This window comes from Ailuropoda melanoleuca, chromosome 9 (genome assembly GCF_002007445.2).
Source record: "Ailuropoda melanoleuca isolate Jingjing chromosome 9, ASM200744v2, whole genome shotgun sequence".
In the NCBI taxonomy this organism is placed as follows: Eukaryota; Metazoa; Chordata; class Mammalia; order Carnivora; family Ursidae; genus Ailuropoda; species Ailuropoda melanoleuca.
Window position 1 is genome coordinate 43779897 of NC_048226.1, and position 18931 is coordinate 43798827.

Sequence of the window (18931 nt, forward strand, 5' to 3'; positions counted from 1 at the left end):
AGACTCACTGCCACCGTGAAGGGTTGCAGGCTGTGTGTGTTATCGCAGGAACCTGAGCGAAATCTTTTTTATTATTATTATGTTATGTTAGTCACCATACAGTACATCCTTAGTTTTTGATGTAGTGTTCCATGATTCATTGTTTGCTTATAACACCCAGTGCTCCATGCAATATGTGCCCTCCTTAATACCCATCACCAGCCTATGCCAGTCCCCCACCCCCTCCCCTCTGAAGCCCTCAGTTTGTTTCCCAGAGTCCACAGTCTCTTGTGGTTCATTCCCCCTTCTGTTTACCCCCCTTCATTCTTCCCTTCCTTCTCCTACCGATCTCCCTGCTATTCCTTATGTTCCATAAATGAGTGAAACCATATAAAATATCTGTTCCTATCCCCTTCCTTTTCTTTCTCCCATGAAGGCAGGGGAAGAGTCAAACTCATGTACAGTAAAGGCACTAACCATGAAGTCTACTCTGAGATGAAGGACAGGTAAAGCCTGTGCCTGTCCCTCTTCTGACCGCTTCCACCCTCACTCAGCAGCGATCAGTCCCATAGTTTTCCCACGGCTTTTCTTTTCTTTTCTCCTTCCCTTGCCACATCCCATCCTCTCAAGGCCTCTCTCATATTCCCTCCTTCTGTCCCCTTTGCTCAGATCAACTCTAGGCTTCAAGTCTTGGTTTAGAGGTCGGTTCTGCAGGGAAGCATCCCCTGCCTGCCTAGGCTGCCTATGCCAGTCCCACTTCACATCCATCTCTGCTGCTCATTGGAGCCTGTTTTATAATTGTAATTGATTCTTTTTAAAATTACCATCTGAATGCTTGAGGTCAGGGACAGGACTGTCATTTTCACCTTTTTTTCTTTTTTTTTTTTTTTTTGACTAAGCCAGAATAATGTGGTGTCCTGATAAATGGTCTGGGCAGTCAAGGACCTATCAGGTAAGTAACTTGTTTTCTCTCTTCTTTTCTTGTTCTTTGACATCCTATTCTCCACCCAGCAGCCAGAGTGATCATGTCAGTGTGTGTCAGATTTGGCCACACCCCTGTGAAAAACCCTCAATGGTCACCCATTCCATTTAGAATAACATCCAAATCCCTTACCATGACTTCAAGGCTTCGAGGTCTCCTTTCCTTTCCGAAGTCATCTCTTCTTGGACCCATGGGCATGATTTTCACTCCTAGAACACAAATAGAAGCATTCTTCTCTGAGGACCTTTGCCTATATGCTCTGTTCCGGATCTTCACATGCTGCCTATTTCTTAGCAGTTGGTCTCAGTTCATATATGATGGTTCTGTCCATCCTTTCCAAAGAAGCTTATGCCCTGCTACTTATATTACATCTTAATTTTCTATCAAGAGTGTTTTTGACTGAATGTATCCTCCTATCTTCTTTCCTTCCTTCCTTCCTTCCTTCCTTCCTTCTTTCCTTCCTTCCTTCCTTCCATGTCTTGTCTATTCCTACCTACTCCAGTCTTAAACTCCATCCTTAGGAGCAGAGACCTTCTTCATTAGCACCTAGGGCAATGCCCTCCATAGTGGGGGCCCAGAGAATCTTTATGGAAGGGAAGAATACGAACTCCAATGAGACTATAGACATTGAGTGGGAGAAGTTCAGGAGAGGGCGCTAACACTGTGCGCCAAGATGGGAAAGAAGGCTCCAAAGAAGGCACTAAAGCCTTTGGGTGGATTGAGGGTGGAGGAAGTCATTGATGGAAATGGGAATGCTCTGAACAAAGATGAGGCAGGGAGGCTTACAGGTTTTTGGTCCATTAAAGAGNAGCGCTGTTCTTTCTCCTTCGCTTCCTTCTATTGCTTCTGACAGAGTTTGCCAGTTAGCTGAGGTCAGGATTTCCTTTTTACAAACAACCTGCTTTCAGTCAGTGGGGCCAAAGGTTTCCTAAATTACAAACCCTTTCATTTCTTCTGCCACAAGTTATCCTGTCAGTTTGTGTAATTGCACAGAATAGAGAGAAATGGAAACATTCTGAGAGACACTGAAATGAGTGCTTTTACTAACTCTATCCTTTTGGACTGTCAAAAAACTCTCCTGAATGAGATGGACAGGATTATTCCAGTTGAATCCTCCGTAGCTGCCTGTAGCGTGGGTAAGTTCCAATGTCTGGAAGGAAATTTCTCACCAGGTCTTCAATGAACACACAACGTCTGTGGCAGCATCTCCACATTCTGTTAAGCAAATGGCCTCCTTTATATTCATTTGAATTGGGAAATACCCATGTCCCATTCAAATATTTTTAAAAGCAAATTTTACAAGTTATTGCTAAAAGCTGACATTTGTAAATACTGATTAGAAGATAAATTTTAACTACTAAAAAGATGACATGGAATTGAGGTGCTAAGGTGTTTAAAAATGACATCATTGGGAAATCGTACTAACTGTATGGACCAGACGCGGACTATGCCTTGAAAACAGACAGGGGCTGCCTAAGCTCCGCCTGGAAGGCAGTGATAGGGCAGGGAGGCAAAGCCAATGTTTGTTGCCCCTGGAGCTCATGCTCTTTCCATGATTCTGTGATATATCCAAGAGTTGGTTGGGGTCGTGACTCTGCCTTATTTGACTGTGACCCCTGGCAAAGCATTTAACCCAAGTTTTGTAATCTGTAAATTAAAGGGGGCTCAACTAAACAATACTTAGACCTGACATTTTAAGTCTCCCGTAGACTCACTGCCACCGTGAAGGGTTGCAGGCTGTGTGTGTTATCGCAGGAACCTGAGCGAAATCTTTTTTATTATTATTATGTTATGTTAGTCACCATACAGTACATCCTTAGTTTTTGATGTAGTGTTCCATGATTCATTGTTTGCTTATAACACCCAGTGCTCCATGCAATATGTGCCCTCCTTAATACCCATCACCAGCCTATGCCAGTCCCCCACCCCCTCCCCTCTGAAGCCCTCAGTTTGTTTCCCAGAGTCCACAGTCTCTTGTGGTTCATTCCCCCNGATGCTATATTTGGAAACTTTAGAATTCCAAGTAGAAAAATTGGGGCTCTAATCAATGGTTAAAGGGAAACCCTTTACGTATATTGGTCAGGTATCATCATGTTAGAAGTGTTGCTTTAAAAAATTATCTTTTGAGGATATATCCTCCGTTTTGCCCATTTTTTATTTTCTTTACCTGAGACCTAAAAATCCTTCCCCTCCGCATTCTTGCCTCTCTTTGAAGACTTTCTCCAAACTTTTTTTATTCTCAGCGTGTCCGAGCATGCTCACGCACTTCATTACTCCAGCCACTTGCCTGGGTGTGTACTTGTGAAAAANAATATCTGTTCCTATCCCCTTCCTTTTCTTTCTCCCATGAAGGCAGGGGAAGAGTCAAACTCATGTACAGTAAAGGCACTAACCATGAAGTCTACTCTGAGATGAAGGACAGGTAAAGCCTGTGCCTGTCCCTCTTCTGACCGCTTCCACCCTCACTCAGCAGCGATCAGTCCCATAGTTTTCCCACGGCTTTTCTTTTCTTTTCTCCTTCCCTTGCCACATCCCATCCTCTCAAGGCCTCTCTCATATTCCCTCCTTCTGTCCCCTTTGCTCAGATCAACTCTAGGCTTCAAGTCTTGGTTTAGAGGTCGGTTCTGCAGGGAAGCATCCCCTGCCTGCCTAGGCTGCCTATGCCAGTCCCACTTCACATCCATCTNTCATCATGTTAGAAGTGTTGCTTTAAAAAATTATCTTTTGAGGATATATCCTCCGTTTTGCCCATTTTTTATTTTCTTTACCTGAGACCTAAAAATCCTTCCCCTCCGCATTCTTGCCTCTCTTTGAAGACTTTCTCCAANTCACATCCATCTCTGCTGCTCATTGGAGCCTGTTTTATAATTGTAATTGATTCTTTTTAAAATTACCATCTGAATGCTTGAGGTCAGGGACAGGACTGTCATTTTCACCTTTTTTTCTTTTTTTTTTTTTTTTTGACTAAGCCAGAATAATGTGGTGTCCTGATAAATGGTCTGGGCAGTCAAGGACCTATCAGGTAAGTAACTTGTTTTCTCTCTTCTTTTCTTGTTCTTTGACATCCTATTCTCCACCCAGCAGCCAGAGTGATCATGTCAGTGTGTGTCAGATTTGGCCACACCCCTGTGAAAAACCCTCAATGGTCACCCATTCCATTTAGAATAACATCCAAATCCCTTACCATGACTTCAAGGCTTCGAGGTCTCCTTTCCTTTCCGAAGTCATCTCTTCTTGGACCCATGGGCATGATTTTCACTCCTAGAACACAAATAGAAGCATTCTTCTCTGAGGACCTTTGCCTATATGCTCTGTTCCGGATCTTCACATGCTGCCTATTTCTTAGCAGTTGGTCTCAGTTCATATATGATGGTTCTGTCCATCCTTTCCAAAGAAGCTTATGCCCTGCTACTTATATTACATCTTAATTTTCTATCAAGAGTGTTTTTGACTGAATGTATCCTCCTATCTTCTTTCCTTCCTTCCTTCCTTCCTTCCTTCCTTCTTTCCTTCCTTCCTTCCTTCCATGTCTTGTCTATTCCTACCTACTCCAGTCTTAAACTCCATCCTTAGGAGCAGAGACCTTCTTCATTAGCACCTAGGGCAATGCCCTCCATAGTGGGGGCCCAGAGAATCTTTATGGAAGGGAAGAATACGAACTCCAATGAGACTATAGACATTGAGTGGGAGAAGTTCAGGAGAGGGTGCTAACACTGTGTGCCAAGATGGGAAAGAAGGCTCCAAAGAAGGCACTAAAGCCTTTGGGTGGATTGAGGGTGGAGGAAGTCATTGATGGAAATGGGAATGCTCTGAACAAAGATGAGGCAGGGAGGCTTACAGGTTTTTGGTCCATTAAAGAGTCCAGTTAATGTGTACTGAAGGTTTGTTCATAGCAGTAATGAGAGATTATGTTGGGAAGAAAGTAGATGCTATATTTGGAAACTTTAGAATTCCAAGTAGAAAAATTGGGGCTCTAATCAATGGTTAAAGGGAAACCCTTTACGTATATTGGTCAGGTATCATCATGTTAGAAGTGTTGCTTTAAAAAATTATCTTTTGAGGATATATCCTCCGTTTTGCCCATTTTTTATTTTCTTTACCTGAGACCTAAAAATCCTTCCCCTCCGCATTCTTGCCTCTCTTTGAAGACTTTCTCCAAACTTTTTTTATTCTCAGCGTGTCCGAGCATGCTCACGCACTTCATTACTCCAGCCACTTGCCTGGGTGTGTACTTGTGAAAAATGAACATCATGGGCCTGATAAATGAGTCATACAACTGCATGCTTGATTTTTCATGTGTTTGTATGTATGAATGTTTTGTTTCTAAGATTAAATCCCAGGAGAAAGCAAGTTGTACTGTTTTATAGCTCCCTGTCAATGATGAATCTGGCCAAATTTTAGAGGTAAATGTTTTGGGGATTCTTTATAGATAAATCTGCTTTATATTGCTGTCCCTATGGTATTTAAGTGGTTAAATCGATGCTCTGCCATCCAAGATTCTTGATGCGGAATTCTGTTCTGTAGTAAATTTGAGTGAGGGGCCAGTTTATATAGTTTTAGAGGAAGTGTAGAGCTCTTCTATTCATCTGTTCTTACAGTGATCAAAGAAACAGCTGTTCCTCTTCTAGAAGACTGATAAAGCCATTATTACTAAAATTACTTCATACCATTTCCTTTTGTTGGACCAGAAGCACGCTAATGCAACCAAGATCCTATTTCTCGTAAATGGGAGATAAGAAAATGTATTCAAGGAGCTTACAGTACTTCACAAATCAATTTTATTAATTTAAACACAAAATTAATGAAGAAAAATTCTGTACACAATTGTGGACACAACACACCTTTATACAGTAAAGCCAAGATAAACTTCGTTTTTCCAATCTGCAGAGTACAAAAACATAAAATGAAAAGGCTAAAAAATTGTCAACTTCTGTTTGTCTCAGAAAGCAAGAAAAGAAAAAAACCCAAATTCGATTGTTAAACAATTTGGAAGATTCACAACTAATTCTAGCAGCAACATGAAACTTCAGGAAAAGGTAAGGGTAGCTGTTTAGCTACTTTGGGTGAAGGCTGGTGTTGTGTTTTGCTTTTTTCCCAATGTAATATTAAAGAAAATTCATCCAAAAGTAATTCCATAGCGATGGAAGGTTTTAGATGAAAGCTAGTGCCCAAACTCATCACTTCTGGAGAAACTGTCTTATGGCATAACAAAGGTGACAATTTTTATTTCCCGGATTTATGCTTTATACATAATGCAGGTGAAGAATAACCTTGGTGGTGATGATTGGGCCATGTCCACTGCCCGCAATGAACTTTCCAGGGAGGGTGGGGTTTAGGGAAGAGCGCAGAGGAAAACAGAAGGAACAATCACTCAGAGTTTTGCTGATTTCCAGAGATGTGGTAATGTCCTCCTTTATCTAAGCAAGAAAATGCAGACCCTATAATCTGAGCACATGAAAACTTTGCTAGTCTCCAATCCATGAACCATTTTATTAATAAAATATATCAATCATCTACATTCTTTCTGTGGGAAGATGTATTTGCATAATCATTTTTTCAAGTAGTTACATATAATACATTAGTGTCGAAAATGAGGTTGTAAGAGGACTTTTGTTTTTTCAAATTATTTAAGACACTACTGTTTGTTTTACCAAGGTCCTCCTAACAGCATTAAAAAAAAAGAAAACTGATGGGAAAAATAATTTGGAAAACAAAGTCCTATTAACATCCATGCTTTTTGGTCTTTACAACATTATCTAAAAAAAAAACAAAAACAACTCCATTATCTACATATTTATACCCAGTTCTTCGATAAGGCACTGCACAGGACTTTGTGCACACACGGCCTCATACTTCACTATCAAGGCATTGCTACCTCTCAATATCATTTTCTAAACAATATGTAAAAGAATCATCATTACAAATTTACACCAAAAATTCTCTCTGTACATGATTGTCTCAGTGATGTACATATTACACGTTTAAATTAGACATACTTTAAACTACTTTGCAATGTGCTAAGATTCAAAGTACTTGCTGTGTCGTGACGCAAAGGCCTTTAATCGCTTATGATGATGCTATTGTCTCTTCAATTATTTGATGTCAAAAAAGTCTGGTTGAGTGAATTGTATGGTGCTGGAATCATACCTCAATTAAAGCTGTTTTTAAAAAGTCTGTTCATAAATAAGTAGAGATGTACAGATTACCCTGGGTATGAGACACCAAAAAAGTAAACTTTCTTTACAAGAAAATCCCCTCACTGGTATTTGGGAAACACATTTCAGTCTTTGTTGTGCAATCAAGTTTGCTGTATTGGAGAAGCTGTTTGTGTCACATTGAAGATGCTGACAATGTAAGCGTCTGCAGGTCCTTTCTTCACAGGTTTGAACCATGTAGTTAATGTGGCAAAGACACATCACACTGTACTAGAACATTCTCATGGCTTATTTATTTTCATTGGATTCACAGTACTAGAGTCAACAGCTGTTCTGAAGAGATAGGTGTGGTCCTTCATTTACCACAAGGGCAGAGGTGAAGACTGAGAGCAGCTGTGCGTCAACACGTTGAAATCACTACGTTGGGTGCTCCAGCGCTGACTCGAGCCTCAGGCCTGCTGGGTTGGTTCCTGGTCACAGGGCAGTTGTGCGCTTTCAAAGTGCTAGGTGGCTGTTACAGGTACTCCAGCTCCAAGGCATGATGTAGGGCCATGAGGTCCGAGTGACTGGAGATCCTCCAGAAGGGCATGGCGTGCTGTGAAAGGGGCAGACACACAGTGAGGACAGACTATGCTCCCAGCACGAAGCCTTAAACCTGCTTTTGAAATTCGCTACAACGCTCATCCCCTTGTCTCAGTATTGTGAGAACTGCCAGTGAAGATCTTAACATGACATCTGTTTAAAACAAAAATTCAGACTTAATCCTTCCTTAAGACTACTGGACTACATTTTAAAATATAATCTGGAGTCTGTTCCTTTTAAGAAAGTGATGGATATTTCTGAAGTCGATCTGTACTGTGACTTGAATGCCAAATCCAAACTTTACATAAAACAGAAGCGCTATGAATGAAACTTTGTAAAAAAACGGTTGCCTTTCAAAATATGTATCCAGTGGATTTTTAATGCGAAAAGTGGAAGCAGTTTTCTTTAGTTGGTAGTATTTTACATTTTTCGAAACTTAATTTTACTCATGTAAGCAGCAGCTTTTTTTCATTTACTTCCATTAGGCATTCTCCACATTGACCTTAAAATGGCTCTACCATATGGGAAAAATTTAAATGACGATCTAACATTTTTTTTTGTAGTAGTTTAAAAAAAAACAATCTAAAAATCTAGTTTAAATGATGAGAATCTTTGTAAAACACCTGAATTAGCCAGAGATAAGAACAACAGGAAGAGAGATTACCTCATCCACGAAGGATAAAAACATGGTTATAAACTGTTACTGCTCAAAAGCTCTATAGTAAGTAGTTACGCATCAGCTAAATCTTTTTCAAATAAGGAAAAGGTAATCCTCATTTTTCAGAAGAAAACATTCTACTTAGCCCATAGAAAAACAGCTTTTTAAAACAACAACAAAAGTAGTGTGAAGGCCTGAGTATAATTTGCAATTATAGTGCTAAGGAATTACGATCAGACTAACAGGAGAATCCGTCATGGAAGCAAACAGCGGGATGTAAGGGTTTGGGGGCGGGGGGCTTATCTGTACATAAAAGTGGAAGCAAGTAACTGTTTTGATGTAGATGGCACAGCTGTCCTATTCTGAGAGCGCACACTATTAAGTGAGCTATTAACAATGCCTTTGTCTCAATCTGCTAAAAGCATATGCCACAGTCCAATATCAATATCTGGACTCCCTATCTTTCAATAACAATAGTCCAGCATGGAGTAGAAGATCTCTTTTCAAACTTTTAGGATGATCTACTTGTCACCTTTTGACGAGAAAACAGACTGTACTGATTTGCATTCATTCACTCCTTTTTTTTTTTTTTTTTTTTTTTTTTTTGCATCTGCAGATGCAAAAACCTTGTGTTGAAGATGGCCTTGGTCCACCGTCTCACAGTCAGTCGGCGAGAAGTAGCCACGTACAGCAATCATGAGCTTTTACCTGTGTGTTATGAAAGGACCATGAGGAGGCCAGTTCCCTTTACCTGGAAAACTGGGGAAATTCCTGGTAAGAGGAGGTCATAGTAAAGCTACATGAGAAAGGATGACCATTCAAAAGAGCATTTCATGGCTGTGTGTGTTAGGGGGCAGAGAATGAAGGAGAATTCCACTGTTGGGATCCTGGCTGTAAATGACAGAAAGACATGATTGCCTGCAGGAACGACATGGAGCAGGGTTTGCAAGGAGGTCAATAATAATGATAGCTGTAATTTATGGAGTATTTTGTCACTGTCCTAAATACTTTACATGGATTCTCAGATTCAAGCCTCTCTATAACCCCAGAGACAGATAGGTATTACCATCGTGGTTTCACTGATGAAAAAACTGAGTCTTAGAGGAGGAGCAGAGAGGTTTAAATAACAGCTGGTAAGGAGTGAACACTCGATTCACACCAGGTCGGGTCTGAATCTTAAGCCCAGATGCTTTAATGCCTCCTAACTGTTCTCAATGGCCGTTTAATCCAGCAGCATAAATTATCAGAACCATAGTATACAGCTTAAAACACACACACTCCCTTCCGTGTCCTGTTGAGTGAGGGACACTGAAAAATGCTTGCAGTTATAACACAGCTTTCCTTCTTTTTCTGTTATTAGAATAAAAAATCCATGTGTACTGTAAAATATTTGTATAATGTAGAACTTCAGTTTTATAGAGAAATGCAAATCATTTCTAATCCTAGTATCCAGATAACCTCCATAAATATTTTTCTATATCTTTTATATGTGCACACATATTTGAAATTGTGTGTATAGAGTATGTACCATTTAGCATCGTGCTCATTTTACTAAATTTCAAGACCATTTTGACACATCATTTTTAAGAAAAATCGTTCACTATTTTAAGTTTTCAAGTATTCAACTCTATACAGCATTCTTGAATATTTAACCATCTACTAACATCTATTTTAATATCCTTTTATTTCTATTTAACTTGTGTATTTTTCTAATTTGTCAGATTTGTGGCCCCTCCCCAAAGTTGCTTCTCAGGAACAACTGAATAGAGGGAGCTGTACAGTAGTTCTATTGCTCTGTTATTTCACGATGTAGCAGAGAATGCTGAAGGCTCTTCAGATAGCTATCCAGAAGCTTTCAGGACAACTACCTTCATAAATACAAATAAAAGTACTTGTAAGAAGTGGATGCTTTCTTTTCCCAAAGTAAGTTCGGCCAAATTTTTTTTGCATGTTATCTGAAGTTAGATCTGTTTCCCACAGACAACAAAACACATATTGGTGCACTCAGCAGTATGTATTGTAGAATGCAATGAGTGGCAGAGAAATGGGAAAGGGAACTGAAAAAAATCCAACTAATTCCTTGGTACATGGTTAAGATAAAAATTAGGCATTTAATTCCATAGTAAACAAAGTCATACAATGGTTATGTATCTTATCTTTACAGGTGGAGGAGCTGATTCCAACTTAGAGCACGTTTAATATAAACTGTTTCAAACCATCCTCAAAACAAGTTATGGAAAGGCAAGGTTATTCACAAAGAGCCCTGGACTCGTTTGTTTACTGCCAATGAAATACCAACACATTCTATCTTCCTATAGAGTATTATTAAGAAGCACATGATCGAGTAGTACCCTGAAACAAATGATGAAAGATGCCCGTGGTAGATTATAGACACAGCTCATTACAATACAGTGATGATGGGGTCATTCATTTGAGCAAAAGTGCAAAGGGTTCTACAACGATAACTGGCAAACCTTAGGGAAGAGGTAGTCTCTGCGAACACTCCCACACAAGGATAGCAACTCTAGCCTCAGCAGTATTTCATAACATGAAGGGTTATGATCTGTTATAATCGGCAGTTCCATTCTCACAAAAATTAGTGGGCTTCTACTTTAGGGGAGCAGATAGGAAACTCAAACTCATGTTCACAAATAATTGGAATATTGCAAAATATTTTCCCTAATTCGCCACATACTGATGTAAAGATTTTATGAATGCACGAGAGCTTCCCAGCACAAGTGGTGCAAAGACAAACATTTTTTCCACATCAGTATTAATACTTCTTATATGAAGTCAGAGAGATAGGGTGACAAAAGAAAAGCAGGTGCCACGATGAGGAGAACTGGGGTATAATTCTCAACTCCGACATTAGTGATATGATTTTGAATTATGACAAACTGGGGCCCCAGGAAAACTATCTGTAAAATGAAGGTTTAGGGGAAATGACTCAAGGTTGCTTCTAGGTTTAATAAAATTTATGACTTGAATATTGTAGCTACTGCGGATGTATAAAATAATCTGCTTGACCTATGCCCCATTGACAAGAATCAGCAGGCAAGAAAAAAGAGGCATTAGAATTGAAGAGGAGGAAAAACTATTTGCAGATGACATATAGAAAATCCTAACGATTCCACAACAAAGTGTTAGATCTAACCAACAAATTCAGTAAAGTTGAAGGATACAAAATTAACATACAAAAATCAGTAATATTTCTATGCACTAATGCCAAATGACCTGCAAAAATAAAAGTTAAGAATTAATTTAACCAAGGAAAGTAGCTATGCTACATAAGACATTAATGAAAGAAACTCAGTACATACACAAATGGAAAGGTATCTCATGTCCATGGATCAAAAGAATTAATACTGCTTAAATGTCCAAGCTACCCAAAGTTACCTATCCTTTCAGTGCAATCCCTATCAAGATTTCAATGGCATTTTTTAGAGAAGTAGAAAAAACAAACATAAAATTTATATGGAACTGTAAATAACCCCAAATGGCCAATGCAATCCTGAGAAAGTGAGTAGGAAATATCACATTTCCTGATTTCAAGGTGTATTATAAAGCTATGGTAATAAAAGCAGCATAGTACTGGCATAAAAACAGACACAGAGATCAATGAAACAGAATCAACCACCCAGAAATGAACCACATACATATGGTCACATAATATTTGACAACGGAACCAAGAATACTCAGTGGAGAAAAGGGATTCTCTTCAATAAATGGTCCTAAGAAAATTGGCTGCAAACATATAAATGAATGAAACTAGACCCCTATCTTATACCACTCACAAAATTAAATGTAAGACCAGAAATAGAAAACTCCTAGAAGAAAACATTAGGAAAAAAGCTTCTTGACATGGATCTTGGCAATGATTTTTTTTGGATATGACACCTAAAGCACAAGCAAAAAAACCCAAATGGATTGCATTGAACTAAACTTCTGCAGAGCAAAAGAAATGGTCAACAAAATGGAAAGACAATCTAAAGAATGGGAAAAAATATTTGTAAAAATAAAATCATACAAATCAGTAGTAAAACAACAAATAATCTAATTAAAAATGGCCAGGGAACCTAAGTAGACATTTCTCCAAAGAAGACATACTGACAGCCAAAAGGTACATGAAAAGATGCTCAACCTCACTAATCTGGGAATTGCAAGCCAAAACCACATGAGAACTCGCCTCACATTGTGAGAATAGCCATTATCAAGAGGACAAGAGGTAACAACCTGGTGAGGCTGTGGGGTAAAGGGAACCCTTGCGTAGTGCTAGTGGGAATGTAAAAAATAAGAACTACCATATGTTCCAGCAATTCCATTTCTGGGTATATATCCAAAGGAAACAAAAACATTGTTGAAGAGATATCTGTACCCTTATGTTCATTATAGCGTTATTCATAATAGCCAAGACACGGAGACAACCTAAGTGTCCACTGATGAATGAATGGGTAAAAGAGTTGTGGCATACATATACAATGGAATATTATTCAACCATAAAAAAGAAAACCTTTCCATTTGCAACAACATGGGTGGACCTTACGCCAAGTAAAATAAGACAGAGAAAAATAGTGTATGATCTCACTTAGATATAGAATCTAAAAAACAAAACAAAACCCAAACCCCGAACTCCTACGAAAAATTATCAGATTTGTGGTTACAAGACACAGGAGGCAGGGGAATTGGATGAAGGTGATTGAAAGATATAAAGTTCTGGTTGTAAGATAAATAACACTTTTTTATAGTATATTTGAAATTTAGGAGTAGATCCTAAGAGTTCTCAGCATAAGAAAAAACATTTTAAAAAAACCCACTTTTTTGTAGCTATGATGATAGACGTTAACTAAACTTATTGTGGCAATCACTTCATAATGTATGTAACTCAAATCATTATGCTGTATACCTTCTCAAACTTTATAGTGATGTCTACCAATTGTATTTTTAAAAAATAAATGAATACATTCAGAGAGAGGAGAGCTCGGTTGTAAGCTGGAGAGGGTAAGTTGGGCCTGCATTGAATTTGAAGAATGGGCAAAGCTGGTTAGGTAGATGGGAAAGAGATGGGACTCCCAGTCAGAAGATGGCATATAACAAGGCTGATAGGTGGAATGAACAGAGCATTTAGTATGAAGGTGACAGGGATGGAATGGTATGGCCATAATAAAAACTAATAAGGAAGGAGATGTTTCCAGGTAGAAGCACTTGGAATATCTAACTAGGAAGGATGGATTGGAGGTGTGGCTGGCCAGTAGCAGAGAAATTATGCCAAAGGACAGTGGAAATGGAGTGTGACAAATGGATGGGAGCCACGTGAAGAAACAATTCACATGTCTTGGTAATACTTTGGAGGAGGAGAACACCAAAGCAAATTTAAGGGGGTGATCTGACTTAATTTATTAGCTGATATTCAGATGGGATGATGTAAGATGCCTAAACAGAGATACTCCATCAGGTGGGACTCTCAACAGAACCAACCACAAATATTAACAGAAATGATAGCTGAAACTGATGAGTTTATTAGTTTATCAAGATTAGGCATATATTGAGAGAAATGGATACTAAAGCCAAAATCTTAGAAAATAGCACATATTTTTGGGTAATTAGAACCAAAATATTCCCTAGTGGAAAAATGACACATCCTTCCTGCTCCTCTTGTCCACATGTGCAACTTTCCAAATCCCTTTATGCTACCTTTCTTCCTCATCTAGCATTTTGCATTTATCCCTTCTAGTTATACATAAATTCACTAACATAAAAAGCTGGGTGCATGGACACTCACATGTAAACTGAATTTTACTAAAGAATGTATTAATAAAATGTTTGCAACCACAAAAGGACACAACCTTTGGCTCAGGTATTGTACTTCTAGGAATTTATCCCACAGATACACTTGCTCATGCATGAATCACATAGAGACCATTCACTACAGAACTGTTTGTCATAGTAAATATGGGAAACCACCTAAATTTTCAACCCCAAGGGACTCACTAAAGTACAGCACAGCCAAGTAATGGAATGCCAGTGCGGCCATTTAAAAGGATCAGAGTTACAGAACTCCATGTACTGATATGGAATGGCTACCAGAATATATTAAAAAAAAAAAAAAAAGCAGGTATGGGAAAAAGTATATAGTTACCATTTGTATGAAAAAAATAAAGAACATAGTTTTGCTTTCATATTATGTCTAGAAAATTTGCATATGGAGGTACAAATACTTCCCAAATTATAAATAAAAAGATTTTGGAAGATAGATTATTCTAAAAATTCATCATGAAATTTATTGCACAGCATCACTCTTTCATTATTTGCATATCTGCTCCTACTCTAGACAGAAGTGAATTCTTTAAGAAGAAAGATGAAATCCAACTCAAGACCTGGTATATATAATGTTCTCATTAAGTACTAATGAAATGGCTTTAGAATAATGAAATTCACTGTACTTGGTGTTAGTAATCCCCACGTCTCAAAATCTAGAAGCAAAAAAATTAAAATTTTTTTAACAAAAGCAGCTCTCATTGTTCTCAATAAGCTTAGAACTGAGTATTATTAATCAGGTTCTCTACTTCATCTTGGATTTCAGCAAATTTTGGAGTTCACATTTAAAATGGACATTTTTTTGAGTTTGTTTAGTACATAGGCAATGTAGGAAGACCCTGAGCCCACCTCCTCCATGATCACACCAATAGGCATTTATTTAGCAATATCTTCTGAAGAACTGAGAGCTGACTGCACAGCTTCTGCACAACCACAGACAGACCACATAGAGAACAGCAAGAGAAACAGAGACATGAACCCCCATCTCCAATGCTGTAAATTGCAGCAGGGAGGGACAGTACCAAGAAACCCTGAACACATTTGTCTGTCCCAGGGCACAAAAGCTTGCAGGTTAAAGGACAGCTAGGATATAAAGGATCCAGCCCTAGAACTCCACCAAACAACAACAGAATTGCTAAAAATCTCTCTGCAGTGGAGGCGCTGGCAAGTGCCATGGTTTATGTTCCCTTTCTACCTTGATAGCATGGAGAGAAGCAGGGTCTGGGCACTAGAGCTGAACCACCCCCTCAGTGAGCCCATTGCCCACTAGAGCTCCAGCTGTCCCACCAAGGTGACCCCATGGCAGTATACCCATGCTCACTATAGCTCCAGTCATCTTGCCAAGGTGACACAAACGCAAAGCACACAAACACACTCCAGGCCCATACCACTTTGGTTGCAGATGTCTTTCCAGGGCACCCTAATACACATTACCTTGAGAAGCCATGGCACATGCCTGTCTTGGCCCCAGCCACCCTGCCAGGGCACTTCTACACAAAACACTCTGAGATACACTGGCTTACACACACTTCAACCATCTTGCCATGGTGCTTTCTGCACAAAGAGCACCAGGGCAGCCCCAGCACTGAGTAACCTGGGACCCCAAGCCGATGCCAGCCATTACTCCAGCAGGCCAGCTAAAGTCACCAAGCAAACACAGTCTACACAGAGGAGGACCATACACAGAACCATTCCTTCAAGTTTAGGAGAAATCACTGTTGTGTTTAATTCAGAAAGTCAAGCAAAGTGAGGAGACAGAGGATTATTCTCCAAAATAAAGAACAAGCTAAAACCTCAGAACACAAACTTAATGAAATGGAGATAAACAATCTACCTGATAAAGAGTTCAAAGTAATGGTCATAAAGATGCTCACTGGACTGAAGAGTGGATGAACTCAGTGAGAATTTCAACAACAACAAAAAATATAATAAAGAATTAATCAAAGTTGGAGGATATAATAACTGATATGAAAAATATACTAGAAGGAATTGGCAGCAGATTAGAGGATGCAGAACAGGTCAGTGATCTGGAGGACAGGGTAATGGAAAGCACTCAAGATGAATAGCAAAAAGAGGTAAAAAAAATGAGGATAGGCTAAAGGATCTCTTAGACAACATCAAGTTAACAAACATTTGCACTATAGGGGTCTCAGAAAGAGAAGAGGGAGAGAAAGGGGCAGAAAACTTTCCTAATTTGGGGAAAGAGACATCCAGGTTCAGGAGGCACAGAGAATTCCACACAAATGAACCCAATGAGGTCTACACCACGACACATAATACTTAAAATGGCAAAGTTTAAAGATAAAAAGAAATTTTTAAAAGCAGCAAGAGAGAAGCAATTAGTTACATACAAGAGGAACCCCATAAAGCTATCCGCTAATTTTTCAGCAGAAACTTTGCAGGCTAGAAGAAGGTGGCATGATACAGTCAAAGTGCTAAAAGGAAAAAAAAAACTACAACCAAGAATAGCAGGCAAGATTATCATTCAGATTTGAAGGAGAGATAAAGTTTTCCAGACAAGCAAGAGTTAAAGGAGTTCGTCACCACAAAACTGGCCTTATAAAAAATGAACTTTTAAGTGGAAGCAAAAAGGCCATAATTAGAAGAAAATTAAGAAAGGATAAAATTTCACAAGTAACCATACACTAAAGGTAGTAGAAGAATCCTTTATAAAGCTAATATGAAGGTTAAAGACAAAAGTAATAAAACCAAGTATACCTATATAATTAGTTAAGGGGACTCACAAAATAAAAACATGTAAACCATGACATGTAGTAAAACATGGAAGTAAAAATGAAGTTCTTTTAGAATGTGTTTAATTTTTAAGTGAACATAAATTTACTATAAGCTTCTATATACTTAGGATATTATATATAAACCTCACAGTAACCAGAAACCAATAATAAATACATAAGAAAAAAGGAGAGCCAAATGTAATACTAAAAAATCTATCAGTCACAAGGAAAGAGAGCAAAAGAAGAACATAGGAACAGAGAAAAATTACAAACACAACTAGAAATCAATGAACAAAATGGCAGTAAGTACATACCTATCAATAATTACTTTAAATGGTCTAAATGCTCCAATCAAAGGACACAGGGTGAAGGAATGGATAAAAAACAAGATCCATCTATATGCTGTCTACAAGAGACTCGCTTCAGACCTAAAGACACATACGGGGTGAAAGTAAAGGGATGGGAAAAGCTATTCCATGCAAATGGAAATAAATTAAAAAGCTGGGGTAGCAATGCTTATATCAGAAAATATAGACTTTAAAAGACTTTAAAACAAAGATTGTAACAAGAGACAAGGAAGAGCATTACATAGTGATAAAGAGGTCAATCCAACAAAAGGATATAATAATTGTAAATATCTATGCATCCAACATTGGAGCACCTAAATACATAACACAACTATTAACAGATACATAGGGGAAAAAATGACCGTAATAAAATAATAGTAGAGGGCTTTAACACCCCCCTTACATGAATGGATCATCCAGACAGAAAATCGACAAGGAAATAGTGGTTCTTTTTTTTTTTTTTTAAGATTTTATTTATTTATTTGACAGAGAGACAGCCAGCGAGAGAGGGAACACAAGCAGGGGGAGTGGGAGAGGAAGAAGCAGGCTCATAGTGGAGGAGCCTGATGTGGGGCTCAATCCCATAATGCCAAGATCACACCCTGAGCCGAAGTCAGACNGGGGGAGTGGGAGAGGAAGAAGCAGGCTCATAGTGGAGGAGCCTGATGTGGGGCTCGATCCCATAATGCCAAGATCACACCCTGAGCCGAAGTCAGATACTTAATGACTGAGCCACCCAGGTGCCCCAGGAAACAGTGGTTCTGAATGATACATTAGGCTCAATGGACTTAACAGATATATACAGAATATTCCATCCAAAAACCAAAGAATACATATTCTTTTCAAGTACACTTGATATGTTCTCCAGGATAGATCACAAGCTGGGCCACAAAACAAGTCTCAAAAATTTAAGGAGATCAAAATCATTTCAAATATCATTTCAGACCACAGTGGTATAAAACAAAAATCAATTAAAAAAAAAAACAGAAAAAACATGATGTGGAGGCTAATGGGTCAACAAAGAAATTAAAGAGGAAAAAATATATATATACANGGGGAGAGGAAGAAGCAGGCTCATAGTGGAGGAGCCTGATGTGGGGCTCGATCCCATAATGCCAAGATCACACCCTGAGCCGAAGTCAGATACTTAATGACTGAGCCACCCAGGTGCCCCAGGAAACAGTGGTTCTGAATGATACATTAGGCTCAATGGACTTAACAGATATATACAGAATATTCCATCCAAAAACCAAAGAATACATATTCTTTTCAAGTACACTTGATATGTTCTCCAGGATATATCACAAGCTGGGCCACAAAACAAGTCTCAAAAATTTAAGGAGATCAAAATCATTTCAAATATCATTTCAGACCACAGTGGTATGAAACAAAAATCAATTAAAAAAAAAAACAGAAAAAACATGATGTGGAGGCTAATGGGTCAACAAAGAAATTAAAGAGGAAAAAATATATATATACAGACAAGTGAAAATAAAAACACAAAGGTCCAAAATCTTTAGGACACTGTGAAAGCAGTTTTAAGAGGGAAATTTATAGTGATTCAGGGCTACCTCAAGAAACAAAGAAAATCTCAAATAAATAATCCAACCTTACACTTGAAGAAGTACAAAGCTCATTGTGTGGATGGAAGGAAATAATAAAGTTCAGAGTGGAAATAA

General features: G+C 38.6%; 1 protein-coding gene across 14 annotated transcripts in view; it reads right to left on the bottom strand.

The window, feature by feature from the left end:
• Positions 1 to 5795: 5795 nt before the first annotated feature.
• Positions 5796 to 18931, bottom strand: part of EYA1 (EYA transcriptional coactivator and phosphatase 1) — a 329699-nt gene continuing 316563 nt past the window's right edge. For all 14 annotated transcript variants that reach the window (XM_034668180.1, XM_034668178.1, XM_034668179.1 and 11 more), the window contains one exon: positions 5796 to 7711. In XM_034668180.1, the coding sequence (XP_034524071.1) occupies positions 7631 to 7711 (81 nt within the window). In that variant the 3' untranslated portion in view covers positions 5796 to 7630. The remainder of the gene's footprint in view (positions 7712 to 18931) is intronic.